This window comes from Falco peregrinus, chromosome 2 (assembly GCF_023634155.1).
Source record: "Falco peregrinus isolate bFalPer1 chromosome 2, bFalPer1.pri, whole genome shotgun sequence".
NCBI lineage: Eukaryota > Metazoa > Chordata > Aves > Falconiformes > Falconidae > Falco > Falco peregrinus.
The window spans coordinates 117,802,478-117,827,490 of NC_073722.1; the positions used below are offsets into that span (position 1 = coordinate 117,802,478).

The 25,013-nt window shown below is 46.3% G+C and overlaps 1 protein-coding gene across 1 annotated transcript in view; it reads right to left on the reverse strand.

Moving 5' to 3' along the window:
* The window catches only part of DNAH9 (dynein axonemal heavy chain 9), a 186,023-nt gene that overhangs the window by 64,917 nt on the left and 96,093 nt on the right, over positions 1 to 25,013 (reverse strand). The window contains exons 51-56 of the mRNA XM_055796132.1: positions 22,068 to 22,187; positions 11,826 to 12,014; positions 10,274 to 10,509; positions 8,031 to 8,153; positions 5,800 to 6,004; positions 580 to 744 (exon numbers count right to left, since the gene is read on the reverse strand). Of these exons, the coding sequence (XP_055652107.1) occupies positions 580 to 744; positions 5,800 to 6,004; positions 8,031 to 8,153; positions 10,274 to 10,509; positions 11,826 to 12,014; positions 22,068 to 22,187 (1,038 nt within the window). The remainder of the gene's footprint in view (positions 1 to 579; positions 745 to 5,799; positions 6,005 to 8,030; positions 8,154 to 10,273; positions 10,510 to 11,825; positions 12,015 to 22,067; positions 22,188 to 25,013) is intronic.

Below are 25,013 nucleotides of genomic sequence, written 5' to 3' on the forward strand. Positions count from 1 at the left end.
AATCCTATCACAATCCTGGTACCACAAACACTTCTCAGGTTCCCTCAGTGGCAGGGGAAAACCACTGTGGATTTAACTAACCCCAGCCAGGCAGCAAGGTGATCTGGGTGGGTGGCGATGCTGACACTGCACAGTTAATACAAACGCTGATTTATACTCTCAGAAATGGAAGGGTATGAAATATGCAAGTTCTTGCAGATTTACTCAAGATCGCAAACTCAACAGATTCCAGTCCCTTGTCAGTACTAAAATCCAACTTAATTGAGGAAGTGTGATGTATTCAGGATTATGCTGGAGCAGTTTAAAGCTGCCTTGATACACTGTGTAAATTTTATTGTCTTTACATCAGGCACTGACGTTTTCTCTTTGTCTTAAATAGGCCATTTAACATACAAAAGCACCAAAGAGCTAAATGGCCTGAAGCTGCCCAGAATGGAGAGCACTTCAATTTATACCACTTGCTACTCTCTACTTAGCAAAAGGGGCAGAGATGGGCAGAGTAAAGTTACATGCCACCCAGAAATGTTTAACGATAACATCGCACACATGCTTTTTTCTAGGCTATCACTGTCTTTGTACCTTCTCTTCAATTTCTGCAGCTGTCTGTTTAGTGATCTCCAAGTTCTCCACCAACGCTGTGTCTCCCAGGAAGTTCCCAGATGCTGATGACAGCCGACAGAGCAAGTTGTCCTCTAACGTTTTCAAGGTGATTTTGAATCCATTCTGTTGCTTTGTGAGATCTGACTGCAAATAACAAATTCAGAAAGCTTTAGCCACAAAACACGCAGTAGAGTAAGGATTAACCACCTTCACATGGGAACAGGCTTCTAACTGACAGTTGCTACAGTCCAATATTGCTTACTCCTGCTCTCTGTGACTCCTGGGCATGGGCAGAGCTCTGGGGATGACTCCATATCCAACAAGCCATCAACTCAGAGAAACCCTGAAGAGCACAGCAAGTAGCAGGAGAACCGAGCCCTTTCACTAGAAATGTATTAAAATTCATGGAATTAATTAGGAGGAAAAGGCCTTCATGCCCCATCTCAAACATATATCCTGCATCTCTTTGTTAGAAGTATTTATTTACTGGGCTCAAGTCAGCCTGGATAGTCCTTGCTGCTTCTCACCCCTCCTGGTGAACCTCTGCATTTGATTCTACACACCAACACCAGTCACAGCAATGAGGACCACGGGCTTACAATCTGATGGCAAAAACCTCAGCAAGGTCACTTGGGTCCAGAGATGAGCACGGTGCATGTCTGAGCTGAGGGCAAAGTCACAGCCTCACTTCATTGCTGCTCCCATTTGTATTCTGGCCTCTAGATCTCACTGGGACCAGTGGCTTCCAGTGCTAGAAGCTGTACCTGCAAGGACAAAGTCCCCCTGCCAAAGGATCTGCAGACTCAGCGCAAAGACAGCCAAGCAGATACGGACCAGTAACAACCATCCCGCCTCAAGGACAGACCTTCTGAATTATACCTATAAATACACACGCTTCCAATTTCTGTGAAATGCCCCCTCCATTCTCCCCAAACATTTGTTCCATTTCCCTCTGTTCCACAGAAATACCAGTCATTAATGCTCTTCGTGGTGGAAAAAACAACTCATCTGGCTCCTTTCTGAAACAATCCTTCAGAATAGGCTTTCTCCCATCAAAAGTGATTGCCCTATTCTGAGTGTTTGCTCAAGGAAATGGCATCTTTCCTGGATTTCAGGTGTATTATGTTATTCCAGTATGTGGTCCTACTGTGAACACCTATTTTTAGCATTATCACAGAAAACATCCTGTGGGAAAGCTGTGCATCTGATTTGGATGCTGCTAAGATATAAGCCTGTGGACTATTCTCTACGTAAATTATGTCAATCATGAACGCTCTGGTAGTAGAACACTACTGTGTGAAACACAGTTTAAAATCCTCAGACTGCATTTCAATGACACAACCAAGAAATTCAAGTAATTTGCAAAAGAGCGTGTTACAGCCCTGCAAAAACAGCCAGCCCCAAGGATTAGCAGACACTGTGCACATGGAATTGAGACAAGGCTACGGCGACTGGCACACAGCAGATTCAGTGTCATAAGCCAAATGATTTAATGCTCCAAAGACAGTTGCTGGAAAACATACCCACACGTTCCAACTACCTACTGGGTCTGGAAGAGCCCCAGAAATGAGAAATATGACCCGACCTCTTTCAATCCCACAACACACAAGGGAGCCAGTTTGTTCTGTTGTCAGAGGTTTTTAAGTAGATGAACTCTTTCATTAATAAGTCATCTTTCAATATTTGGCCTGAAATTTCATATACTTGCTGCACACACACTCATTCCATGTTAACATCAACCCAAGCGTTCAGCAGAATGTGCACCGAAGCATGCCTTTTATTGGTATTTCAGTTATAAACGGCTCTTTTTAAAGGCCTGTTCTGTAGGCATTACACACAGGAGTTTGCCCATGGTGGTAAATATTTTACAAGTCTTTAAACAGAAAACTAACATGGCTAATTTTGTGCGTTCCTGTCATTCAAGCATAGCATGCCTTGAAAAATGACATTTTGCAAGCTATTATTCCAGACCGTGGACTGTAAGCCCTAGAGTTATTAATGAGGATGTGTGGTTTTAGCTCCAACAGCTTGTAATCACCACACAATTTCTGAAGCGCACCCTTAGAAGTGCGCACAATGCTGTATTCCCAAACAGTCTGCATCTGTTGCAGCTTTATCATGCTATTGTTTTCAGCAGTAGCAAGGTCATCATTTCTTATTTCTGCAGTGGAGCTCATTATCTGTTATTTCACAGCTGATATATAACAGCACTACTTCTGGGAAACAGGTTACTCTGAGAGCCTTCAAAATTTCATTCCATGAAAAAAAACCAAAAATAACTTCACCAGAGCTACAGGCCACTTTTGCAGGAGTCACTACCAAGCCCTTCCTAGCTCAGCCACAGTAGCCACCTTCCTCTCCTTGTCCTTTCTGCTGGTTTTATTATTTTAACAGCACAAACCAGTTGAAAAAAAACAACACTGTGTTTTCAGCCCACTCCTGCAGTAAATCATCTTTCCTGAAGATGCACTTCAGCCCTGCCCATCACAGGCTAAACGTGCAGGGACCTTCACACACACCTTACCTACTGCATCAGCAAGGCAGGACCCCAAGTCATGGCTTAACTGCCTATAGCTTGGGACACGGCTGCCAAAATGTTCTTTCTAAGGCTGTTCTCAGCACTGAACAGATAATGAATTTGAGGCAAATGCCATTTGAGACATATCAGTGCAACCAGCAAAGTGTAGTGAAGGTGGGAGGTACTCAAAACCAGCCCTGGTGAGACGATGTGGACCACAGGCAGGACCACCAGCACTCGGACCACTGCCATCCTTGCAAAGGGAAACTGCAAATGAGACTAATTAAAGGCCAGAGGGTTTGTACTGACCTGAGAGGAAGGTCTCAGGACTTGGCTTTGCTTGCCTTGGTGTAAACTGGTTTCAGCTTCTCCTCGCCGTGATTGTCTCACAGCCAGGTCACCCCTGCCTTAACCTGTTTTAGCCTGGCTTAAACGTAGAGTCAGAGCAAGTAGCTATTCTGGACAGATTGATCTGTCCCTAGCACCAAAATACAGTAGAGTGCAAATGTGGTCTTAGACCCTGAACACCTTTGTAATAGCAGTGCAAACCTGTGAATCAGATAAAGAAAGTTTCAAAGATAAGAAGGAACAGAAAGTCTAAGTAACTAGAAATCAATGAAGGAAAAGATTATGGAAACAGACTGTGTTGAGAAAACGAAAAATAATAGTGTTATCATAATTGGATTAATAATAGCTGTTTGGTTAATTTTCATTAGGTTTTTAACAATAAATTCTGGGCTCCTCATATAAGATGTGCTCCATCTTTGCTCCTAACAAGATTTTGAGCTCAGTAACTATTGTGGAGTACTGTAGGAGTCACCTCCACCTGCCCTCAAGCCAGAGCCCTACACCTTCCCCAGACACCAAACACCTGACCCTTTTGTCCCAGGGAAGAGAGGCTGGACTAAAACACCCTTAGGGAAGTGGCCTCTCCTTTGGGGAATCCAAAGACTCAAATCTGTTTTCAAGGAGCTCCCTCCAGCTATCGAACAGCCTAGTGGCTTTTTTCACATCAGTAAGTAGAGCGGGGGCAGAAGGCACTGAGCCCGTGGCCAATGCTCGTCCGCAGGGGTCGGTGCACCAGCGGGCACTGCCAGCCCTCCTCACCGTGTCTGGAGATACAAGTCTTTGCTCTTATGCCAGCAGGGAAGAGACTTTGACTGACCGTTCCACATCCAGCAGAACATCTTGAATACCAGGCTGGTTTTCTCCTCCCTGACACCTGCTGGGGCAGCAGGACTGTAGCAGGAGGGAAGTAGATAAGAGGGCGAAGACAGTTAGTGAGCCCTGGTGTTATCTTGCTGCAGTGCTACAGAGAAAAAGGTCTTAAATAGTCTTAAAGGAAAGGAAAATTACATCCCACGCCAATTTGTACCTGCTTAGTGCTTTCTGAAGTGAGACTACAGCCCCACAGCAGGGGCATAGCTGGCACCTGGGAGGCATTTCCCTGGTCCCAGGCTCAGCCTCCTTCTTCCAGAACATGCACGCCCTGAAGACACTGGGACTTCAAAAGATGCAATCCCTAATTCACATCATATTCACTGTTTTCTAATACCCAGTTGTTTTGAAGCATGGGAGGGAAGCACTGCTGATTCTGAGTTATGAAATTTTAAGAGCATAATTGTGGATTTGTTGACTGCACATGATATTGAATTTGTCTTTCTTATTGTGACAGCAACCACTAACAGCAATGCTGCCAAGGCTATGAGGAACAGTCCTCACCATCACGGCAGTTAATGACATCGCTGTGCTAATTGCGGCCCCCCCAGCAGCCTCCAGCGCAGATCAGCAAAGGCAAGCAGCGGCTGCAGCGCTTGCAGCCCCGTGCTGAGCGTGTGCGAGGGGTGCCTGACGAAGAGCCTTTGGGTCTTTCACTGTCCCAGCGAGATAACTGTGGCTTACACATTAAATCAGTTCATTATGTATTTTTGATGCCATCTTTTGGCTCGTTAGCACATGAGCCTGGTTAAAACTAAATGCATCATTAAGGCTGCACAGCTAACGTACTTTAGAACCTCATTAAATGAAAAGATTATGACAAAACTGGCCTGGCATGTGCAGTAAATTTATTCCCACTCTCAGTAAATATTTAGTATTATCCATATTTGTTACATTGTTAAATGTGCCATTAGAACAAAGGACCCTCTTTTAAAAATTATCTTGAAACTGAAACCACAGTTATTAAAAGAGAGAGAGAACATTTTGGCCTGTTACAATCAAGTGGGAGGAAGAACTAGAACAGAAAAACGTCATTACCAGCCTCACAATATTTACAGTGGGAATCCTATACCATAAATGCCTAAAATTAAGCGATATTAATCCTACCTCCAAAGTTAAATCTGTGACATCCAGAAAAAAAACCGATATAATGAGAATCTCAGTTTCCATTTCCAAGAGAGGTAGGAAAGGAGAGAGATTCTTGCCCAAATTTTTGAAGAAAAAACTTGGAATTGCAGTTTAAGTGTTCCAAAAATATCAAGAAAACAAAAGGCTGAAGAAAAAAAATCCTTAATGTTTGTCATTCGAGGGAAATCTCCTGATTGCACGATTAGCTCAGCGATCTCTGCAACCTTGCAGGTGAAATGCTATTTGTTTGGAATTACAATAGTAGGGTTTTTATTATTATTATTGTTTTTATTATTATCTATGCTCGTTCCCAGTGTAAACTCCCAGCTACTGACCTTAAGCTCTTCCAAGTCCGGCCTCTCCATGTTGACCACCGCCGCCAGCAGCTGCTCCTCCAGGCCATCCCGTGTGACGGTGAAGTTGATGAGGGTGCACTGCGCCTGCAGCTCAGGCTGGAAATGGGGGTTTGCCAGCTTGGTGTGGAGGATGAGACGGAAAGCAGGGTTGAAGTCACACTCCTTGTCCCCGATCTTAACGTACCTGAAATCAGAGCAAAAGGGGCATGAGTGCATCTCTTCCACAAGGTTTCACCCAGAGACAAATGGTTCTATCAGTCAATGGCACCTGCCAGCGTGGGACTTTGCACTCTTCACACAGAAATCACTATTAAAGCACAAAGTATTTAAAATCAGACAGGCCTGAGTCACTCCTGATTTAGAAGAAAAACCCCAGACCGTTGGCTCTGAATTTTGGATCCTGTTGGAGGAGGCTCACAGCTTCCAGCAGCAGGACAGCCAGTTCAACCGTGAACCCTCCTTGGTTTTTACAGAGGCTTTATTCTACCTAAATCTGGAGTTACATGGAGGAAAAGCCTCTCAGCGTGGAGATTTTAATTAGCCACAGCTAGAATCGTCGACTCTGTTGGCTCAGATCAGGCCAGCTCTGTGGTCACACTGAGCTCAAGCAGTGAAGCCAGATGAGGAGAGCAGCTGGCTGCCGTTCCTGGGAGGTAACATCACTCAGGGATGCCCAGCCTCCTCCTGTTCTGCAGTTCTGGCACCAAGTCTAAAATTTAAACAGAGACCGCAGGAATCAACATGCTCTGAATCCAGGTTTAACAAAGCCCATGGGAGCCAGAGGAAAGGAGAAACTGGAAACGCTTTCAGGGATGCAGTTGGAGGGTTACGGGAGCAGCACTGTTATCGCCAGAGTTTGAATGCACTTTGCAGTCAAACAGCTGCTCACAAGGTGTCCTCTCAGCCACCTCGACTGCTTTTCCAGCTGTGCAACCGAGGCAGAGAGAAATCACACAGCACACGCAGCTCACAGCAGCGCCCAGAAGCACTGCCGAGAGCCCTGACTTCAAAAAACCTCGCTCTGGGACCACCAGCATCTATCTGTGGGGTCTGGGAAAACATGAAACCCACGGACTTTTGGTTTGATTTATGACTTATTTACCCTTTCTTAGGAAACATGGGATCTTACAGAGAGTTTTAAGAGCAGAGACATATTGTCCCAAAAGGCAGTGACTCAGTTTTTCACTCAAGGGTCCCACCATCTCTGCTGTACCCTCATCTTCACCTTGAAAAAGTCAGTCCCCTTCACTGGGACCATCACTGCCTCTGAAATGATCCTTCCCCTCCGTCCTGCAGCTGAGCCCACAGCCATTCACCCTTTGCACACTGTTTTCCCCTGCAAACTTGCCAGACAGCTTGCCTTTCCCTGCAGTTTGCATCACCCTAGGATATTTTAGGCAAGTAAAGAAATGATCCTTGAAGAGCTGAAGGAATGTGAAAGGCTGAGCTTAACAGGCTTTCTATTATTTACTGCCCAAAGCCAAGAGCAGGGCTGCACGGCGAGGCATGGCCACGGGCTCAGAGGTCGGCCCACGTGGGCTCCTCTTGGCAGCGGAGCTCCTTAAAAGCCCAAGTGACATCCATCCTTCTGAAGGCAGACGACTTCAGTCTGCAAAAGCAAGCGAAACATCAAAAGAGTCCCTGAATCAAGTTTGGCGCTGAGCATGAGGTTTTGATTATTGCCGTTATTCAAGCACATGCTAAAAATGTGCTTATTTTACATTGCACACAGAAAGGAGGAAGAAGTGAACTCCCTGGCTGCCCTTCTCGCTGCCCTCCTCTCGGCTGGAGGGTGACCAGAAGCTGCCATGGAGAACCTGACCTCATTAAGAAACACTTATATATTCTTAATGCTTAAACCTGTAGCTGTATGCCGTGTTTGCTAAAATTCAAAGTAGCTATTTTGGTAGTAATTCAGTGGCAGGACAGCCAGTTACAGACACCAAGGTCACTATACAAAAGGAGAATTACGGGTCTCTCTTTTACATGAGGTTTGAATGACACTGTCCAACAAAACAAAAAATCTGGGTTTATTTCAAAGCCATCCTATGACTGAATCACCTGTGATTGCCTGATTTAAAATGCCCTCGCTTCTGAGGGCAGGATGTCAGCACTGCTGTATACGAACACCCACTGCCTGAGATCAGGAACAGAAGCACAACACCCAAACAACCCTTTCACACCTGCCGTTAAACCTCCCCGAAGCTCACCTTCCTTTCTTGATGGTTTCACGTCCCAATAATGGCCCCAAAACTGGATCCACAGATTCCTCCAGGTTTTCAATCAAAACCAGTTCTCCTGCAGCCAGGGCTCGTTCCATCGTGTCCAGGTACCTGTAGGAAACAGCACTGGTACCCAGTACAGCAAGGCTGGGTGTGACAGGGACGGAGGGGTGCTCCACACTGCGACGGCAGCTACATGCACATGCCAGCAGGGAGGGAAAGAGGAGTAAGATGGTGCCAACACATGATGCACAAAGTGGCATGGGCAGAGCTTTGGCTGGCTAGCAAAGAGAAATTAAGTCTTGGACTCTGGAGGTCAGACAAAAACAACGCTGTCATCTTTGCCAAGAAACCAGCATGGGCATCAGTGAACAAAGATGGGACAGCTTAGAGTTATTTGTAGTAAATACTTTGTTTCCCCCAAAATCTGCTGGTGGAGTTAATCTTGTGTAAAAGCAAGGACAAAGAGCAGGTTTCAGCTCTGGCTTGCCCAGGGTTTAGGGTCGTGTGAAGGACAGCTGCTTTCCTCAAGAGGGAACTGGACCCCTTTGCCCAGTGCCTAACTGTGAAACAGGGATGCTCTGCATTTGAAGGGCAAGGTCAAGTGCTTGTGCTCTCTCCTTCAGGGCTGCTCTACACTTCACACAACTTATCTCTCTGCAAAGAGGTGAGAAGGGCCCTGGGCAGGTGGTGAGGATGCTCCAGGCACTGTTAACCCCATCACTGTTGCATTGCATCACTCCAGCTAACCCCGCTTGCTAAAATTTAGGTTTCTCATCTAAGCTAGAGAGTTTGGGACCCCAAGAGGTGGTAGATATACCTCAGACAGGAGTTCAGAGTAACATTTAGGCCCAACTTAAAGGGGCTGACACAATGCAAACCCCATCCCTGATCTGCAGCCCCTGTTTTTCTTGAGTCCAGGGATTTTTTTATACAAAGAAACAGTCAGAGAGAATGACAGCAGCTGACCCCAAAGCGGCTCAAATGATCCTTTCCTGAAGGAGAGAGGGGTGTGGGTTTAAACCTCATAAAACAGCATCATTTCCCAGATGATGAAACACTCCCTTATTTGCTGAACGATGCTTTTAAACAAAGCCCTGAGGTGTCACAGCAGCACGCTGAGCTCCCCTCAGAGCCTGCCAGCCTGATGTGGGGCCAGGGAGGGAGGGGGGAAAGGAGATGCTGTGTTTGCACAGCAAGCTGTAATGGCAGCATGTGAATGCTACAGGGTCTGCTCCTCTTGTTCCATCCCAGAGGTCTGTATTTAGGTGCCTCCTCTTGGATCCTTACTTTTCCACAGATTGCTTTGAATAACTGCAAGGCATGGTGACCATGTTGGTCAGGAAGCAGGATTTTGCTCTAATGAAAAACGAGCTGTATTTTCATCCCACATGAGATCAAATCTATTAACTTCTTGTTACACTCTATGAGGAAAGCAGAGGAGCCACCAGCAAAACAATGTGGGCAACCCCAAGACATCTCCAAATCTACATGAATTTGCAAGCATCAACCCTGGACCACTCTCACCTGTTGCCAGTGTTTTGCTCTGGATTAAAAATTAAAAAAATAAATAAATAACTCAGCACTCATATCCGAACAGGGATTTAGCTCTGGTGCTCCATCCCAGCTGTGACTCCTCTCTGTTGGGTAGAAATGGGTGCAAAGTGAGATAGCAGAAGAGCAGACTGTGTGCTGACCAGAGAGATGAGAGCCAGGAGTGGCAAAGCCTTCCCGCAAAAGATTTGGCCAGATCGATGCCGAGGTGCTGCAATGAGAGCCTCCATGCTGGTGCCCGCATGGCAGCGGAGTTCGCCCACCTGGTCTGCAGGGTATGGTGACCCTCATGGCAGCTTCACCTTCCACACCCAAGGCCCCCTCTCTTCTTCCAAGGCGTGGGAAGCCCTACTCGCCCTCCTGGGTGAAACCAAGTCAGGACATGACACAGAAGACGAGCTTGATGGAGGATGCTCAGCCTCCAGCACACAGCTCTCTCCTTTCTCAGTTTCAGAGGAGTTTCTATGGTAACTGAGCCAAGCACTAAACAGACCCTCTATTTAATGAGAAGTCCCTATCATTTTGCTAATGAATAAGCAGCTGATGCACAAATACATTTGAGGGTTTTCCTCAATATAATTGGCTCAGATGGCTGCAGTTAAATGTACGCTGTTCACCAAATACCACAGGCAGACAACCCTTAAAAGGTATTATTACGTGATAAGGTTGATGTTTACCCCTTCTGCCCAATCCGGATCACTCTGAGGTCTTCACCATGCTTTGTTTTGATCCATTTGATACCCTGCAGCTGGGGGTCCACCATGAGGGGCCAGCGCTCACAGTTGGTGAGGATGGTGGCATTTTCAGTGGACATCCGATCAGCTGGCAGGCCCTCGTTCTGCCAAGCCGCAACATCAGCATCATCTGTCAGCATGGTCAGAGGATCGAGGGATGGAGTTATGGGGATTGACACCTGGGAAGAAAGGAGAAATCCTTCCTAATGTGTCGATAAAAAGCAGCGAGTGTGACTTGCAACGTATTCCAGAGATGAGCAAGGAAAATACTTGAAGAAAGGAAAGTTAGCTTAATTAAAAACTGCTAAGTCTTATTTATCAGTGGCTTCCCATTCTACACGATAGTTTTGATCTGGTTTTAAGTGTTTCCCAGTCCTGTTGTGAATGAACACAAATTACGCAAGCAACCCAAAAATTCTTGCCTGCAATGCACTAAGCACCCCGAAGGGCCACAGCCCAGCCGAGCAGGCTCAGATCACACGCTGCCCTGTACAAGCTCACTGAGACAACAGCTTGGAAGAATGTAATTAACACCCTCGTAAGCCTGCTGGTGTGTTGCAAAATAGCATTAGCCGTTCCAGAAACACTTCTCTGACATGGGAGGCCATTTCTGGGTGTGACAACCAGAAAGTTAACTGTGCCAGATACCTGAGCAGAATGGGCTTTCGATTCTCCATTAGAAATACAGACACTTCCTTGAAATGTCTAACAACAGTCAGGTCATTTTCAGAACAATATTCCCTTCTTTAAATAAATTTTTGGCTAAGCATTAAGAAATGCAGAATGAAATTTTTCCTCTCTCATCCTAAGAAACTTGCTGGTTTTCTCAGCTTTTTGACCTGGGCATCACTGCTCCGTTGTGAGTGTATTTAAAAGCTTCTTGGTGTTTCACCAGGATTTGTAACATATCCAGTTACTGTACTGATGTGCACAAGCTCAATCCTGCAGGAGACTGAGCACTTGCATTTACTGATGCATGAGAGGACCTGTTAAAAATCAGTGAAATATTAAACAAGTTTGAAGCATGATGGTCTCCATCTGGTCCAAACAGCAAGACATGGGTAAAACCAGCTGAGAGGCCTGGCCAGCATGAACAGAGCTTGTGTTCAGCATGAGGAACCATCTGGAGTTTTTCCAAGCCTACCACAGGGCTGGCAGTGAGCTCTGCCGGCTCCAAACAATTCCTTCTCCATGGTCTCTCTCTCCTTCTTAAGCCATCCCTGTGCCTGGTTATAACAGCACAGCATCGGCACCAGGCTCCACGTTTGGGTTGCTGCATCGAGGGTTTTCCTCTGTAGATGGAAGAAGCAGGTCCCTAGCACGGAGCACGGACATCACAACGCCTTCCCCAGAGAGGAGTAACTCGAGTAGGACTATGTCCTTCTCCTCAATCCATCTCAGTGGGAACACAGGGATACCCCTCATTTGTGGGCATCAGAATTTACAGCCACGTTATTTTCAGTAACAGCAGCTTTTCAGAGAAATCGGGGCTTACTTTTAGCTGGTGCAAGTACGGCTTCCACATTCCATCCAGGAGGTCTTGACGGTATTTCTTTGTGAAGTAGCCCAGGTAGGAGATGAAGGCAGTGATCAGCAAGACATCTCCACACAAGGTGCTCTGCTGCTGCTTGAAGTCTTTCACAGCTTCAGCCCATCTCACGTTCTCAGAGGCGAGCCCGCCAACCTACAATTTCCCAAGTCAAATCAATAATTAGGGTGGTTCTTTAAATGATACCTCAGGACCTGGCGGTACCCATGTTCTTGACATCAATTGCCATTTGCTAAGGTTTAAAGCCTGGGGATGGGAAACATTCAAAGGCTGCTCCGCTACGCCCACTGCCCCATTCAGTGAAAGACTGGCCCTGCAGTCAAATCTCAGCTGTCTGCTCCACAACTCCTCTAAAATCATGAAGGCAGGATCCATCACTTCCCCAGCAGGAATTCACATAAAGATATCTGCATAAGGATGTCTGAGGCAGCCCATCAGCTGTTAATTGCTTTAATGCCACAGATCACAGCTCCTTACAGCCTCTCTCACACAGAGCACTCCTCTCCAACAGCCACAACCTTCAGCTGTTCCACACAATTTATTACCCCAGGTAGATGGGGTTTTGATCACAACTCCCTTGGGTCTACATTTTTCTTTTGCTTAAGGCTCTGTGCAGAAAACACTTCCTCAAAGACATCTTTCATGAGCTGCCAATGCACAAACAGTCCAACTAGAGGCTTACCAGCTTTGAAGAGGGTACAGCATCTCCTTGTGAAAGAAGGTATCTCTACGTGCACAGACAACTTCTCTGAACATTGCTACTTTTCAGGGTACCACTGGTCCCTCGCTCCCTCCTGTGATTATAAAAGATACCCAGACACTTCCCACCCACCCCCCCCCCCACCCACCCGCGGCTTTTTCTTTTTTTAAAGAAAAAAGCTTCAGCTTGCTTTAACTGAGAAACACCCCTTGGAAATATCAATGGAATGCATTCTTCAAGGTTCACAAGCCAGAAAAACCCAAAACAGTTTTAAATTGGACTCATGGATTTGAGATCGAGAATGCCAAACTTCACAGTCAAATTCATAATCTCTCCTGTTGTCAAGGTGCTCTGGAAACATCTACCTAACGTACAGATCCCCCCAGCTCCCAGACCCCTGGTACCAGGGCCAGCCAGCCCTTTCTAGCTTTCTTCTTCAGTATACAGTCCACAAGACCTTGGGGTTATTTCTCGTATTTCTCATTTTCCTTAAAAATTCCTCTATATCCTTCACTTTCACAAACCTCTTCAAAGAAGGGGTGCTGCAAACGTGACTAACACGACACTGTGTCTTTCTTCCAGGCCACTGTTAAATGTTAGATAGGACCAGCTCTAACACCAACCCCTGTGAGAAGCCTTATGAACACCTTAAATAACTCGCTCCCCTAAACTGTGTTATTTTGCCACCTTAAACAGATATGCAGAACGCAGGTACCACCTTCAGATCCTCACTGAATTCCACCATCATGCATTCCAGCTTGGCCAAGTCCTATTTCTAGCAGACTTTTGCTGCCTTCTGAGGGTTAGGAATCACCTTCTCATTTCCAGCACAAATGTACTCCTGGCCGGTTTGTGCCATGGGTTCTCATACAAACAGCTCTCCTTTTTCCCTCGTGTGCCTCCAGATGCTTTTGGAAACAGCCAGTACGTCACAGGGAACGGGCTCTGCTTGGCTAAGCCCAGGAGCCGATGTCCTTCCCTCAACCACACAGCCCCAGCACCAGGACCAGCCTTGCAGGCCAGACCCGAGCTGGCCCCTGGCCCCTGGGCTGCTGGCAGCAGCCTCGACAGGTGACTTGGGAGGCCAGGACAAACAAGCACCTGGTGACAGTTCCTGACATCATCCCCCAGCCTCCCACAACTGGAGGTTTAAGGACCTTCTGAAACAGAGCTTGTGTCTTTGTGCTTAAGAGCCACTGATGATTTTTTCCTTCCTGGGACTAAGCTGTCGTGGATAGCAAACCCACCCTTGGGCACCTGCAGGCCTTCTGTAAAAAAATTACAGCCTCTGATGCACTGCCTGAACTTTTCAATTGCTAAAACCTGTTTGCACAGTGGAAAACCAGCAAACAATCGTGCTCACGTCACCTTCTCCATACCACTCATGATTTCAAGCCCTTAATACCTCATCTGCTGTCTCCTTTGGAGGTTGAAGAGCTTTAGCCTACTCAATAATTCCTCACACAGAAGAAGCCTTTTGATTGTCCTTGCAATCTTTATCCTTACCGCATGATGTAATCTTTATTATCCGGTTTCTTTTTGTTGTTACTTTCTTTGCACCATTTCCCATTCCACTATTTCCTTTGAGGTACGGCAGAGGGGGCGGAGGTACAGCTGCACATTCGAGATTTATTTAGCATGTATTTATATAGTAAGATTGTGATTTTTCTATGGTTTTCTTCTCTCTTCTTTTCCTAACAAACCCTAACATTCAATTCCAGCTTGGGTTTGTTGAGGTTTTTCTTTGCCTCTGGGAGCACAGAGCTCACATACTCACAGAACTCAACCCCATCAGTTCATTCCTGAATGATAATAACTAGCTCAGCATCACTTACAGGGCATGTAAAGTAAAAACTAATTTTGCCAGTACGCATTGCTTTACATTTATCTACTTGGCATTTCATACCTGCACCACCCAGGAATTTACAGTTCCTTACAGACAGTCTCTATCTGTTCTTTAATTGTATTGCTGGGAAACTCTGACATGCTTACACACCATCTAATCCAGACCATTCTGATGAACGCAAGAACTAATAGACACCTGCAAAAACAGCTCTGATGACCTTTCTGCCTTGATAAATCTGCCCCTTTGAACCAGTGAAAACTGCCTCCTGGGCAGCCTGGCTCCTTCCAGGAGCAGAAACAGAGGCTGCAGGTTTTCTTTGCCCTGGTCAACCTCAGATCTGTCCCCAAACCACTCCAGCTGAGTGACTCCTTCATGAACATCAACCACCACCCTACTGACAAAGCTGCAGAGGTCTCCCCAGTGCCTTTTGCTGATCTCGGCCTGTGCTGATTTTCCCTTCGCCTCACTAGAAAGCCTGCTTTTGGTATGACTGGGACCACATCTGCCTTTCTTAAGGCCACACAACATGTAGGACAAAGCCTGAATATATAGATTCAAACAATCCTCACCGGTTGCTGGTGATGTGCTCCTGCTTTAGAGACAATCTGCTATAAATCCATAGTACCTGCTTCTTGCATTACTGAATTTCATCCTGTTCCTGTGGTTCCCCTATCCAGACCATCCAGTTATTTCAATTACAGTCATGCTCCTCTTTATCTGTGGGAATCCCCATTTTTATGTTCTCAGTATTATAGGTCTGCCTTATGTATACCCACATACATTCAAGCGGAGCCATCTGACAGCTGGGAAATATCAAGGATCAGGCACAGCATGTGGAATACCTGCCCTGTTCCTCCTCTGTTCCGGGCATTTGCTGGAGTGCAGCTGAAGCTGGACAGACCCACGTCCCAGCCCCCATATCTGTTCTTATGCAATCCTACTTGTTGAAAAAAAAGCAAAACACTGCTTTTAAGTTACCAGTTACTTGTAAGGATCGTAATCATAAATGATCCTTAATCTCAACTCCAGTAACAGTGCACAGATGTCCAATTCCTCCACCTTTCCTTTGTAGTCTTTACAGATGAAGTACCTTGAAATCTTCCCTCCAGCCTCCTTGGGGTCAATTCTCACTGCTCTCGTAGCCTCTAAGACCAAGTCATCTTTATTGCTCTGATTTTTCTAATACTTGTAGAATGTCTACATACTCCTAATTAATTTCTTGAGGTTATTTTTTTTTTATCCATTTAGATCTTAGAGGTCTTTATTTCTCCTTTGCTTGGGTCACACGTTACCGCCAGTTTTAGTACCTTAAAGAAATCCCAGGTCCCACCTCAGATCCCAGAAGTCATTGGAATTCTTTTTATTTAGCAAGTAGCAAACTAAAAGCCATCTCATTTGATTACCTTTACCGCTTTGATAATGAGGGATGGTGAACAATCATTCCCTATTCACCTTCTGCATACCATTCATGATTTTATAGGCTTCTGTCACACCCACCCCTCCTACACGGTCTCTCTTCCAAAATGAAGAGTTCTAATCTATTGCCTCTCTTCACATATGGAAGCCGTTAAATACTTTGTTGTAGCATTTCTAGGTCACCTACAGCATTCTGAGATGGGGTAACCTGACTGTGTTCAGCACGTGAGACATAGGCACCAACAGATCTGATACAATGACTGTTTAACTTCCGTTTCCTGATTTTTTCCTAACAATTACTAATATTCAATTCGCCTTTCTTCCTCCAGTCAAGTACCACGCTGCTGTTTCTGAAAACTCTCTGTAACAACTCCAAGAGCTCTTCTGTGCATGGTAATAGTGCAATTAGGACCTATCAATGTAAACGCATGATTACAGTTAGTTTTCCCTGTATGAATTATTTTGCATTTGTCATCACTAAATTTCATCTGCCACATTAGCACATATCCACTCCCAAATACCACCCATCAGCCAGCCTCCTTTTTCTGGTGCACAAATCCCTAGATATTCCCTTGTCCCTGTCTCTTGTATCCTGGAGCATCTTTCTTAAGTCATCCAAAGGCACTGTAAAAGTTTGGCTTCCCTTCATCCCCTCGGTTCATTTTTTCCATCCAAGCAATGCTATCTGTGCTCAGTTAGGTGTATTCATCATACAACCTCAAATGTGTTAATTTCAAAGTCTGGGAACTTATTTCTACCCACAGCCACATGGGTGACAGATCTTGGATGTCAAATAAATTGCACATCAGTAAGGGCTGTCAAGATCTATTCCTAGATCAAAGCCAGAGATGACACAGGAGATGGTGTGCATTGCACAGAAGTAAGTTAGGATGCAAGTAGTTCCTTGCATACACTGTAAAAGTGATCCAATTTTGACAGCAGTACTAGCAAGCTGTGTGCTTTCTAACCAGGCCTTTAAAAACAGCTAGTGGAGCTGGCACTGACATGACTTGCTTCTGTCTGTGTTAGCAGCTGCCTGTGCTCGCTGCTCCCTCAGCTCTGATGCCTGGTGGGAGCTTCAAGGAACCCAACGGAGTCTCAGTCACGTTGTTCCCAGGCCACGGGGTGGGCAGGAGATGTAACCAACATGGCCTGGGATGCAGCGTCCTTGCTCCTCCAGCATTTCTCTCTGTCTTATGGAAGGTATGATAAGATTTCACCTCTAAATAGGAACTCCTCTAAGCGAATGGATTGTCTGCTAAACCACAATACAAATGCTGCAGCTCATACCCCAGCCGCAGGCAGAGCACGCCAACTGCACAGGGACAGAGTGCTTCTCTCCTCCTCTCCCTAAAAGTGGCATTGAACTCTAATAATTTCCACCAGTAGAAGTAACCTTGGCCTTGCCCAGACTTTTAAATCATCCCTGATCCTAATGATTTCCACTGTTTTCCATATGACCCACAGCAAACAGAGACCCCTGGTAACGGAGCATCGGCACATACTGTGGCATCAGCAGCATGAGAAGCCAGAGTTATTTTTCTCTCCTCATAACTAGGCTGGCAAGAGCCATGCTCTCCCCCATTAAAGCTCCAAAGAGGAGACTAAGGGGTGTCCATTCAGGGACTTCAGTTCCAGGCGGGAGTTTGAGCAAACAGCCTGTGCTCGCCTCCCACATGATATAAGAGAGAGTTTCTGGATTTAGCGCGGACTCCTTTGCCCATCAGTGGCTTACGCTGCCTCAGGTCCTGAGGCTTAACTGACCCCAGGAGCCTGCAGCTGTCTGTGCAACACGTTTCTGGCTGCATTGCAGAAAGTTCCACGCTAGTAGGAAGTTGGAGCCCTCAGCGTGGCAGCAAGAGGTGAAACCCTTCCAGCAAACCCGCCACCGCTCCAAGCCTCCGGCTGGGAAGCAAAGGGGACAGCCCCCCCGCTCCAGTCCCCAGACAACAACCACACAGGGTCCCTGCAGGAAGCACTCTCCAGGTGGCTCATGCAATACTAAAGGGACTGCTATGTTTTCCCACCTTTTCCAGTGGTTTTCTGGCACAGAAACTGGGCAGGGTTAAGAGGGCTGGGAGTGAGAAAGCAGCAGAAAGATGATTAAGAGCCTATGTGCAGCATTAGGAGAGCTCCAAGCAACACTCAAATATTTTTCCAAATCTTTGCATTTGGAGACGTGGCCACAGCAGACACTGAATGGGACAGATATCTGGGTTTCTCCCCTTGTTTGCTGTTGCACTCTTTTTTTAGACTGCACACATTGTTCAGTGCAATATCGCTCTCAAGCATGTTTTGTGTGTTTGTGTGTATATCCATCTCTCAGCAAGCCATAGGAAAAAACCAGAATGCAAACAGTCCCACTCTATCCTTCTTTGCTTTATAAAAGCCCAGGGTTGACACTGGCTTCCCCAGGCTCTCAGCCTTTTATCTCTTATCAACGCCTGTGACTATCAGGCTGAAAAATTTACCCAGCCCCAGTGTGGCAGATGATGTTTACCAGCTAGGGATCAATAAAAAACACGCTGCTTTTTTTCTAGAGGAATCCAGGGCATTGCCCAGCACTCATCTTCCTCACCACTGCAAAGACTGTGCCAGTCATATGGTACTTCAGTTTTATGTGGTCCTAGATGCAGGAATAGAGATTTGCTTCCTCCTGGCCCTGCTTTTTCTCTAATGATGAAAGGAAAGGTGTTTCAGCCTGGGGAGAGTGCGTCCTAGCAGCAGCCAGTGGGCAGAAGACAACAACATTAGCAGACAGACTATGGAGGAAATAACATTTAGCCTGTCTCATCTATGCACATAGACAGAGGCAGCCTGGGGAAGCTCTCCACGCTTTCAAACACAAAGAAAAACTGCTTTCCAGCCGCCCTGGACATCACCTGCATGAGCACGGGAGGACATGACTAATCATGGAGCAGCAATATACACCGTACTTGAGCGGACATCCAAATTCAGTCTAAATGAAAATGGCTTATCTACTTCAGCAAAAGGCTGACAGAAATAACAGCTGTATTCACTCAGGTATAGGCTTTCTACTTTAAAGTCCTTTATCTGCCCAGAAAATCAAACCACCCCCCTCCACCCAGGCTGCACGATAACACATCCTCCTTTTTCCTTTTACCATTTTCAGTTTGATTCAACGAGAGGCTTGAAAGCCGGTCACCAAAACATTCTCAAGCATATGTAAGAGACAGAAATAACTGGAGTGGCCAGTGTCACCCGCTGGTGGCTGGGCAGAGCCGCGCACGGTGCCCCTCGTTCACACACCAAGTGAGAGCAGAGTGGGAAAAGCAGCTTGCCCATAACCCCATCGTCACTATTTTAACGGTCTCAGGATTTCAAAGTTTGTTGCTGTGGTTGTCCCAAAGCCTGGACAGGAAAAGTTTCTTTCCAAAGCTGTCACTAGTGCATCCAAAACATTTCAAGAGGCAAGAAACAGGGAGGCTTTGAAGCCAACGCAGCTAAACTGCTACACAAAGTGAATCACCGAGACTGCGCCTAACAACAAAAACCACCCCGAGATATCGGACAGCGAAGGGGACAGCCCAGCGCCAGCAAAGCACCTGAACAAGTCCTGCTTTTAAGCAGGTCCTGACCCTGAGCCCAGGACCAGTCCCAGTTAACGAGCAAGGTAAAGAACATGCTTAAAAACCAACGTACTCCCGCTGCTTCGCTGAGACCGTACCGCCCGTGACACGAGCTCGGTGCTATTGAACCGCAAGCTAACGCATGCAGCAGTGCAAAAACCGCAACTGTGACCAAAGAAAGTTTTTTTCAAACTTGATTCCTGTGTCTTGTCTTGATTTCAGAATCAAAATATTTTCTTTCAGAGGAAATTAGTAATCTTAAAAAATCAGGTAGGAACAAATATCACAAGGGACAATCTATTTTACTAAAGTATTTGCTACTTTTGTTTTACAAAAACAGTTTTGGTAATGCAGCTGAGCCAAGACCCTCCCAAATTCTACAATTTTTCCTTATCAGAATATCAGTTGTACCTGAATGAAAAGTCACCTTTTAAGCCAAGAATTCACCTGCTAAGCAGACACCTTGAAGAAATCATGTTCTGTTTGTTACAATGGTACTAATCGAAGCAAAATTAAGCTCTATTCAGCGTAAAGCATGCACTTACACACACATATTTATATGAAAAGAATTGAAGCCATCATTTCTATGTTTCTTTTTCATGAAATATTTTCTTCTTGTATTTTGTCTTTACTGACTCCTACAAGAGCCACAACCTACCTTCACATCCCATGTTACACAAGATTTTGTTAGGCCATGGAAAGACACAGGGAAATACTCATCCTGCAAAAATCTCCCCAGAAACATAAACGGCTCTTTCAAATGAAAACACTATTTCCCTGTCTTAATTAAAGGTTTTGGAAGTATTCAGTGAGATTTAACCTGAAGAACATGAAAGCATAAAACTCCTTTGGTGGTTGCATAGGAGATCTAAATCAGTATAAGAAGGGACTTATCTGCTGCTTGTCTCCGACCCTTATATCTGAGCATATCATGGTCCGACTGCATTTGCCTGCAGAGCAGCCACCTGTGCTGCAGCCGTGCTGCACTCCTGTTTTCCAAAGGAGGCACGCAGAGATTAAATATGAAAAATGAAAGGTTTTTTTCAGAGTTTCCCACTACCTAAGCATGCAGCAGGTGAACTGTGCAGTTCTTGGGAGCACTCCGATATCCCACTAAACACAGCCTTCTTCACGTGCCCATGCAAACGCACGTGAAATCTAAACAGCCCTGAAAACCCAGGCTAAAGCAATTTGCTGAAAGTCACCTAAGAAGGTTTGAGAGTAGGGAATGGAGAACAAGGGAGAACTGAGCACAACTCGCCATATCCCAAGCAAAAAGCATAACCGTCTGGCTCTCTCTCTCTCCTCTAACTACGCTGGGATAGGTACAGGTAGATACTTTACATACAAACTACAGCCCAACACAGTCATGAGCCTGTAAAACAAGCAGAGAAATCTGCAGCCAACACCACTTCTAGAAATACCTTTATATTCTGCCAACAGCCCCACCAGCAGAAACAGCTTCAACAAGACAGACTGAGACCAGCCTCCACCCCCGAATAGCTGCAGACCGGGCAGGACACGCTCCTGGAGCCACAGGTACAATCTCTTGGGAAAGAGCATGGTTTGAACACATCCCGGCTGCCCCTGGGAGGACAGGTAGCACAGCAGCCTTTCCTCCAGTGCTGCTACCAGGCCAGGCTGTGTGGCCGGAAGAAAGGGACTGGGCGTCCCAGTGAGTTGTGCCAGGTCTCAGGCAGGAGCCACGTGCTGAGCTGTGCCCACATCCCGCACCCAAACTGGAGCTGGACGGGCACCTTCCACACCAAGGGCTCGGCAGAAGCAGGTGGGAGTGCGCTGCCGACACCTGTATCGGAGAAGCCCATACCGCTACCTGCGCCTTCCCTGTGGGCACAGCGAGCCAGATGTTTCAAAAGCATAAAAAAACCGGGGTTACCCACCGAGACAACTGTCAGCGCTGCCTTCGCGTGTGGGGGGAGCCTGAGGTGGCAGAACCAGGTGCTAGAGCCAGCGCCAGCTGGGGCACAGCTCAGGCACTGGACCGTTCCCCTGCCTGGGGGAAGCAGCAGTTTGCTCCAGCTAACAGCCAGCACAGGGGCCAAACTGCAAAGCGTTGAGGGCAACTGCAGCATGGGATGCGAGCAGGGGTCCAGCGAAGAGGCCAGCATCTCTGTCCCTTAGGGGTGCAGCAGTGACAGGGGCACTGCCCCCGCAGAGGACTAGGAGGCTGCACATTTTGAAGAGACAACAGATTGCTGTGCCTGCCGAAGGACTGATAACACTGGCATACTCTGCTTTTTTCGAGCTTTTCACTATTAACTTTTTGTCATTTCAAAGCCTACAAAGCTGCTAGCATATTCCTGTCTTTGTTTTTACAAATATGATTTTTCAGTCATATAGTTTTGGCCCATCATCACACATTTAAGTAACAGAAAGGAGATGAGACCTGTGAAGACAGTAGAGCCAGTCTCTTAATACAAGCAGTGCCTATCCTGATGTATGCAAACAGCCAGTGCAAAATCATTTTTATTACTGAAACTTGCTGCAGTGCAGGAAATGTATTCAAAAAAAAAAAAAATGAGAGGATGTAACGTACTGCATGCACATGGTTCACATCTCAGCAGCACCTGATACCTCCCATTCATGCCACCCAGGCTGCATCTGCTGACACTCACCAGTCGATTTGCAAGAGCGATGGTACACGCTGTAGCTTCAGCTTCTTGCTGACATTTGAGTTTGTCTGAAGTGGCCTTCTCAAACTTGGCTGTGAGCTTTCCCAGGTTCTCGTTGAGGCGCTGCACATGAAAAAAAGAGAAAATACCAGCACACTTTTAAGGAAAACCCTTATTGAGGGACGATTCACGCTGCAGGCAGGGCTGGCCAAGCTCCACCACAACCCATGCTGCCCAGGCTGCCAGCCAGGGCGCAGCCCCTACACCATGTTGCAGCGTCAGGAGCCAGTGTGGAGGCGCAAAGTGCTGCGCTATTTTATATGCTTGTAACTCACACCCTCAGCACAGGGCAGAGGCAAAGAACACACAAAATTTATTTGGGGCTCTGCCCTGGTGTGAATTTAAACTGGGAAAGGGGGTCCATATGGCCAAGTACCAGTTCTATGGCTGAGCAATGAGGAGGGCAGCTAAGAAAACAGAATTTTATATTTCTTGATGCTGCAGCCTCTTTGGTCTCTGTCCAGTCCTTGAGACTCTGCTGATTCACCAAGTTGTGCTCAAATCCCCAAGGAGCTCCTCAAGCAGCTGGAGGTACGCTTGAACCGTCTCCAAGCCATACCTCCCACACCCTGCTTCCAGAAGGGAACGTAACAAACAAGTCAATGAAAGGGTTTTGCTCCTGAAGCCACCCGAGTGTGCGCCACGGGACACCCCTGCAGAGGAGCCCAACGAGCACTCGGTGGGACCATCTGACATGCAAAGTGCTTCTGGGCTGACAAGGGGCAGAAAGAGGCCAAACCACCTGGAGAGGGAAAAAAAAAAAAAAAAAAAAAAAAAAAAGAGCGAGCCCTTTGCTTGGGCTGAGCTCTTCACGCTCTGGTCTAAAACAAATCAACAGCTCCCACAGGCACTTGGAGCATTTCACTTCTGATAAGAGAAGTAATAATTGATTTTATCTGTACCCAATGCAAACTGCTTAAGGCTAAACTGCTTGTAAATCATTTTAACACTGAGCTACACACTAGAAACAAACCTGAAAATGAAAAAGGATTGTATTAGGGATATCTGCAGCTCTCCTGGATACTGTAAAACACAAAGAAGTCTCTCCTTGACCTGCCTTGGAATTAATAACACAAAAAGTTTCTATCCCTGTGTGTATATGAATGTACGTGCATACATACGCTCATCAAATCCCACCACAGAAGCACGATTCTGATGAACAAGTATCTTTGATCTGTGAAGCACAGATCACACCTGCAGCACCACACCAGACACTCTACAGTAACACACAAATATCTGTGTGCAACTGTGACTGTACATCTTGCTTCTACATCCACCCTCCCGTCAGATTCATAGCACCCTTATTTCCCAGGCAGACAAAGCAGAGGGAAAGGTACTTAGTTTTGACAGTCAGAATAGTCTCATTTATTAATAAAATGGGTTTATGATAGCTCAGTGCCCAGTGGTGAGCAAGTATGAGTCAGCATCACATCACTGAAGCTATCCAAGGTATCCCAGCTTGATAAGCAAGGATATACCTCCACATCCACCCCCACGCTGAGCAATGTATCATTATCCATCTGCAGAGGGGAAAACTCTTCTAAAACAATCAGTTTTGTAAGTGCATGCCAGTGGAGTACCAGTAATCTCCCCAAAGATTGCCATTTTCTTTAACAAAAATCCCACTTCTTAAAAAAAAAAAAAAAAAAAAAAGAAGAAGACAAAAGAAAAGCTCAGGCATTAAAAGCTTTGGAAACAAGCAGCATAAAGGGACGATAAAGGTTCCCCAGCACTGTATTTCACATCTTAGATGGGAAAATTAGAGGCTAAAGACCTCTAAATCCATCCCTGCTTCAGGTGCTGTCCCTGCCCTCCTTTCATCTGCAGCAGCAAGGGGCTACCAGAGAGCTCTGGAGATCTTTATTTTTCACATTTTTAGTTACAAAGTGTAGTAAGCACTTTAAGAATAATAATCCCTAGGAGGCATCAAGGGAGTTATGTATTTCTGACACGAAGATGTGCTGCTAGAAGAGACGAGCAGGTGGAGGAGCTCGGCTGGAGGGGCTGTGCTGCCTCTCTCAGTGCTCAGTCCAGGCCAGTCCGGCTGCCCACACACCTCGGGTATTAACGGTGATTTTGCACAAACCGTGGTGTTAGTACAAAAGCACAGCCACAGAGGGTCCTTCACTCACAGAGAGGGATCCCAGTTCCAAAGCACCTTAAGAAAAGGCAGAGTCTGGAGCACAAGCAGTGGCTGCCTGCAGCAGGAGGGAGCTGGAGAACAGCGAGTTCTGGGATGCTGAGGAACAGGCTGGTGGGGACCACTGCGCTGGTGTCCCCACTTTGCTACTAGCGAGTGTTGACCAGGGAGGGAGGTGGGGGGAAAAGCAGTGTCTTTAACATAGAGATCATTTTCTGAAGGAAAAGGAGAAAAGCTAGAAGCTACTCTCTGTAGAAATGCGTTCCAATTATACAGTAATTTCTTCTATTCAGTAATTTTCTTAATTTCTTTTTTTTTAAGTAGCAAAAATCTAAATAAGGATAATGCACAAGACATGCTGACAGGGAGCTGTGCCGTGACAAATTATTAGGCTCCTACTAAAGCAGTCATCATCCTGCAAAACATGCCCATCACCAGAGCCTGAGCACAGGGAGCCAGCCCAGCCCAGCTCCATGCTACCAGCACTCTGAATCAGCCTCCCGTTCCTCTTCCCTGCCCCTGTGCAACATACCAGGAACATACTGGTTTGAGACAACAAGTTTTCTGAGGAACCATGAGTAGAAGCAAATTGCATTTGAAAAAACAGATAGGAATAATAAGAACTGGTAATTGGCTTTCATCTTAAGGTGTAAGCAAGGCTGGAGAAGAACAGATGAAATGTAGAAAGCAGCAATAACAGGGAGAGAAAATACTATAATCTACCAGATCTTTGGATTCCCACCCCACCC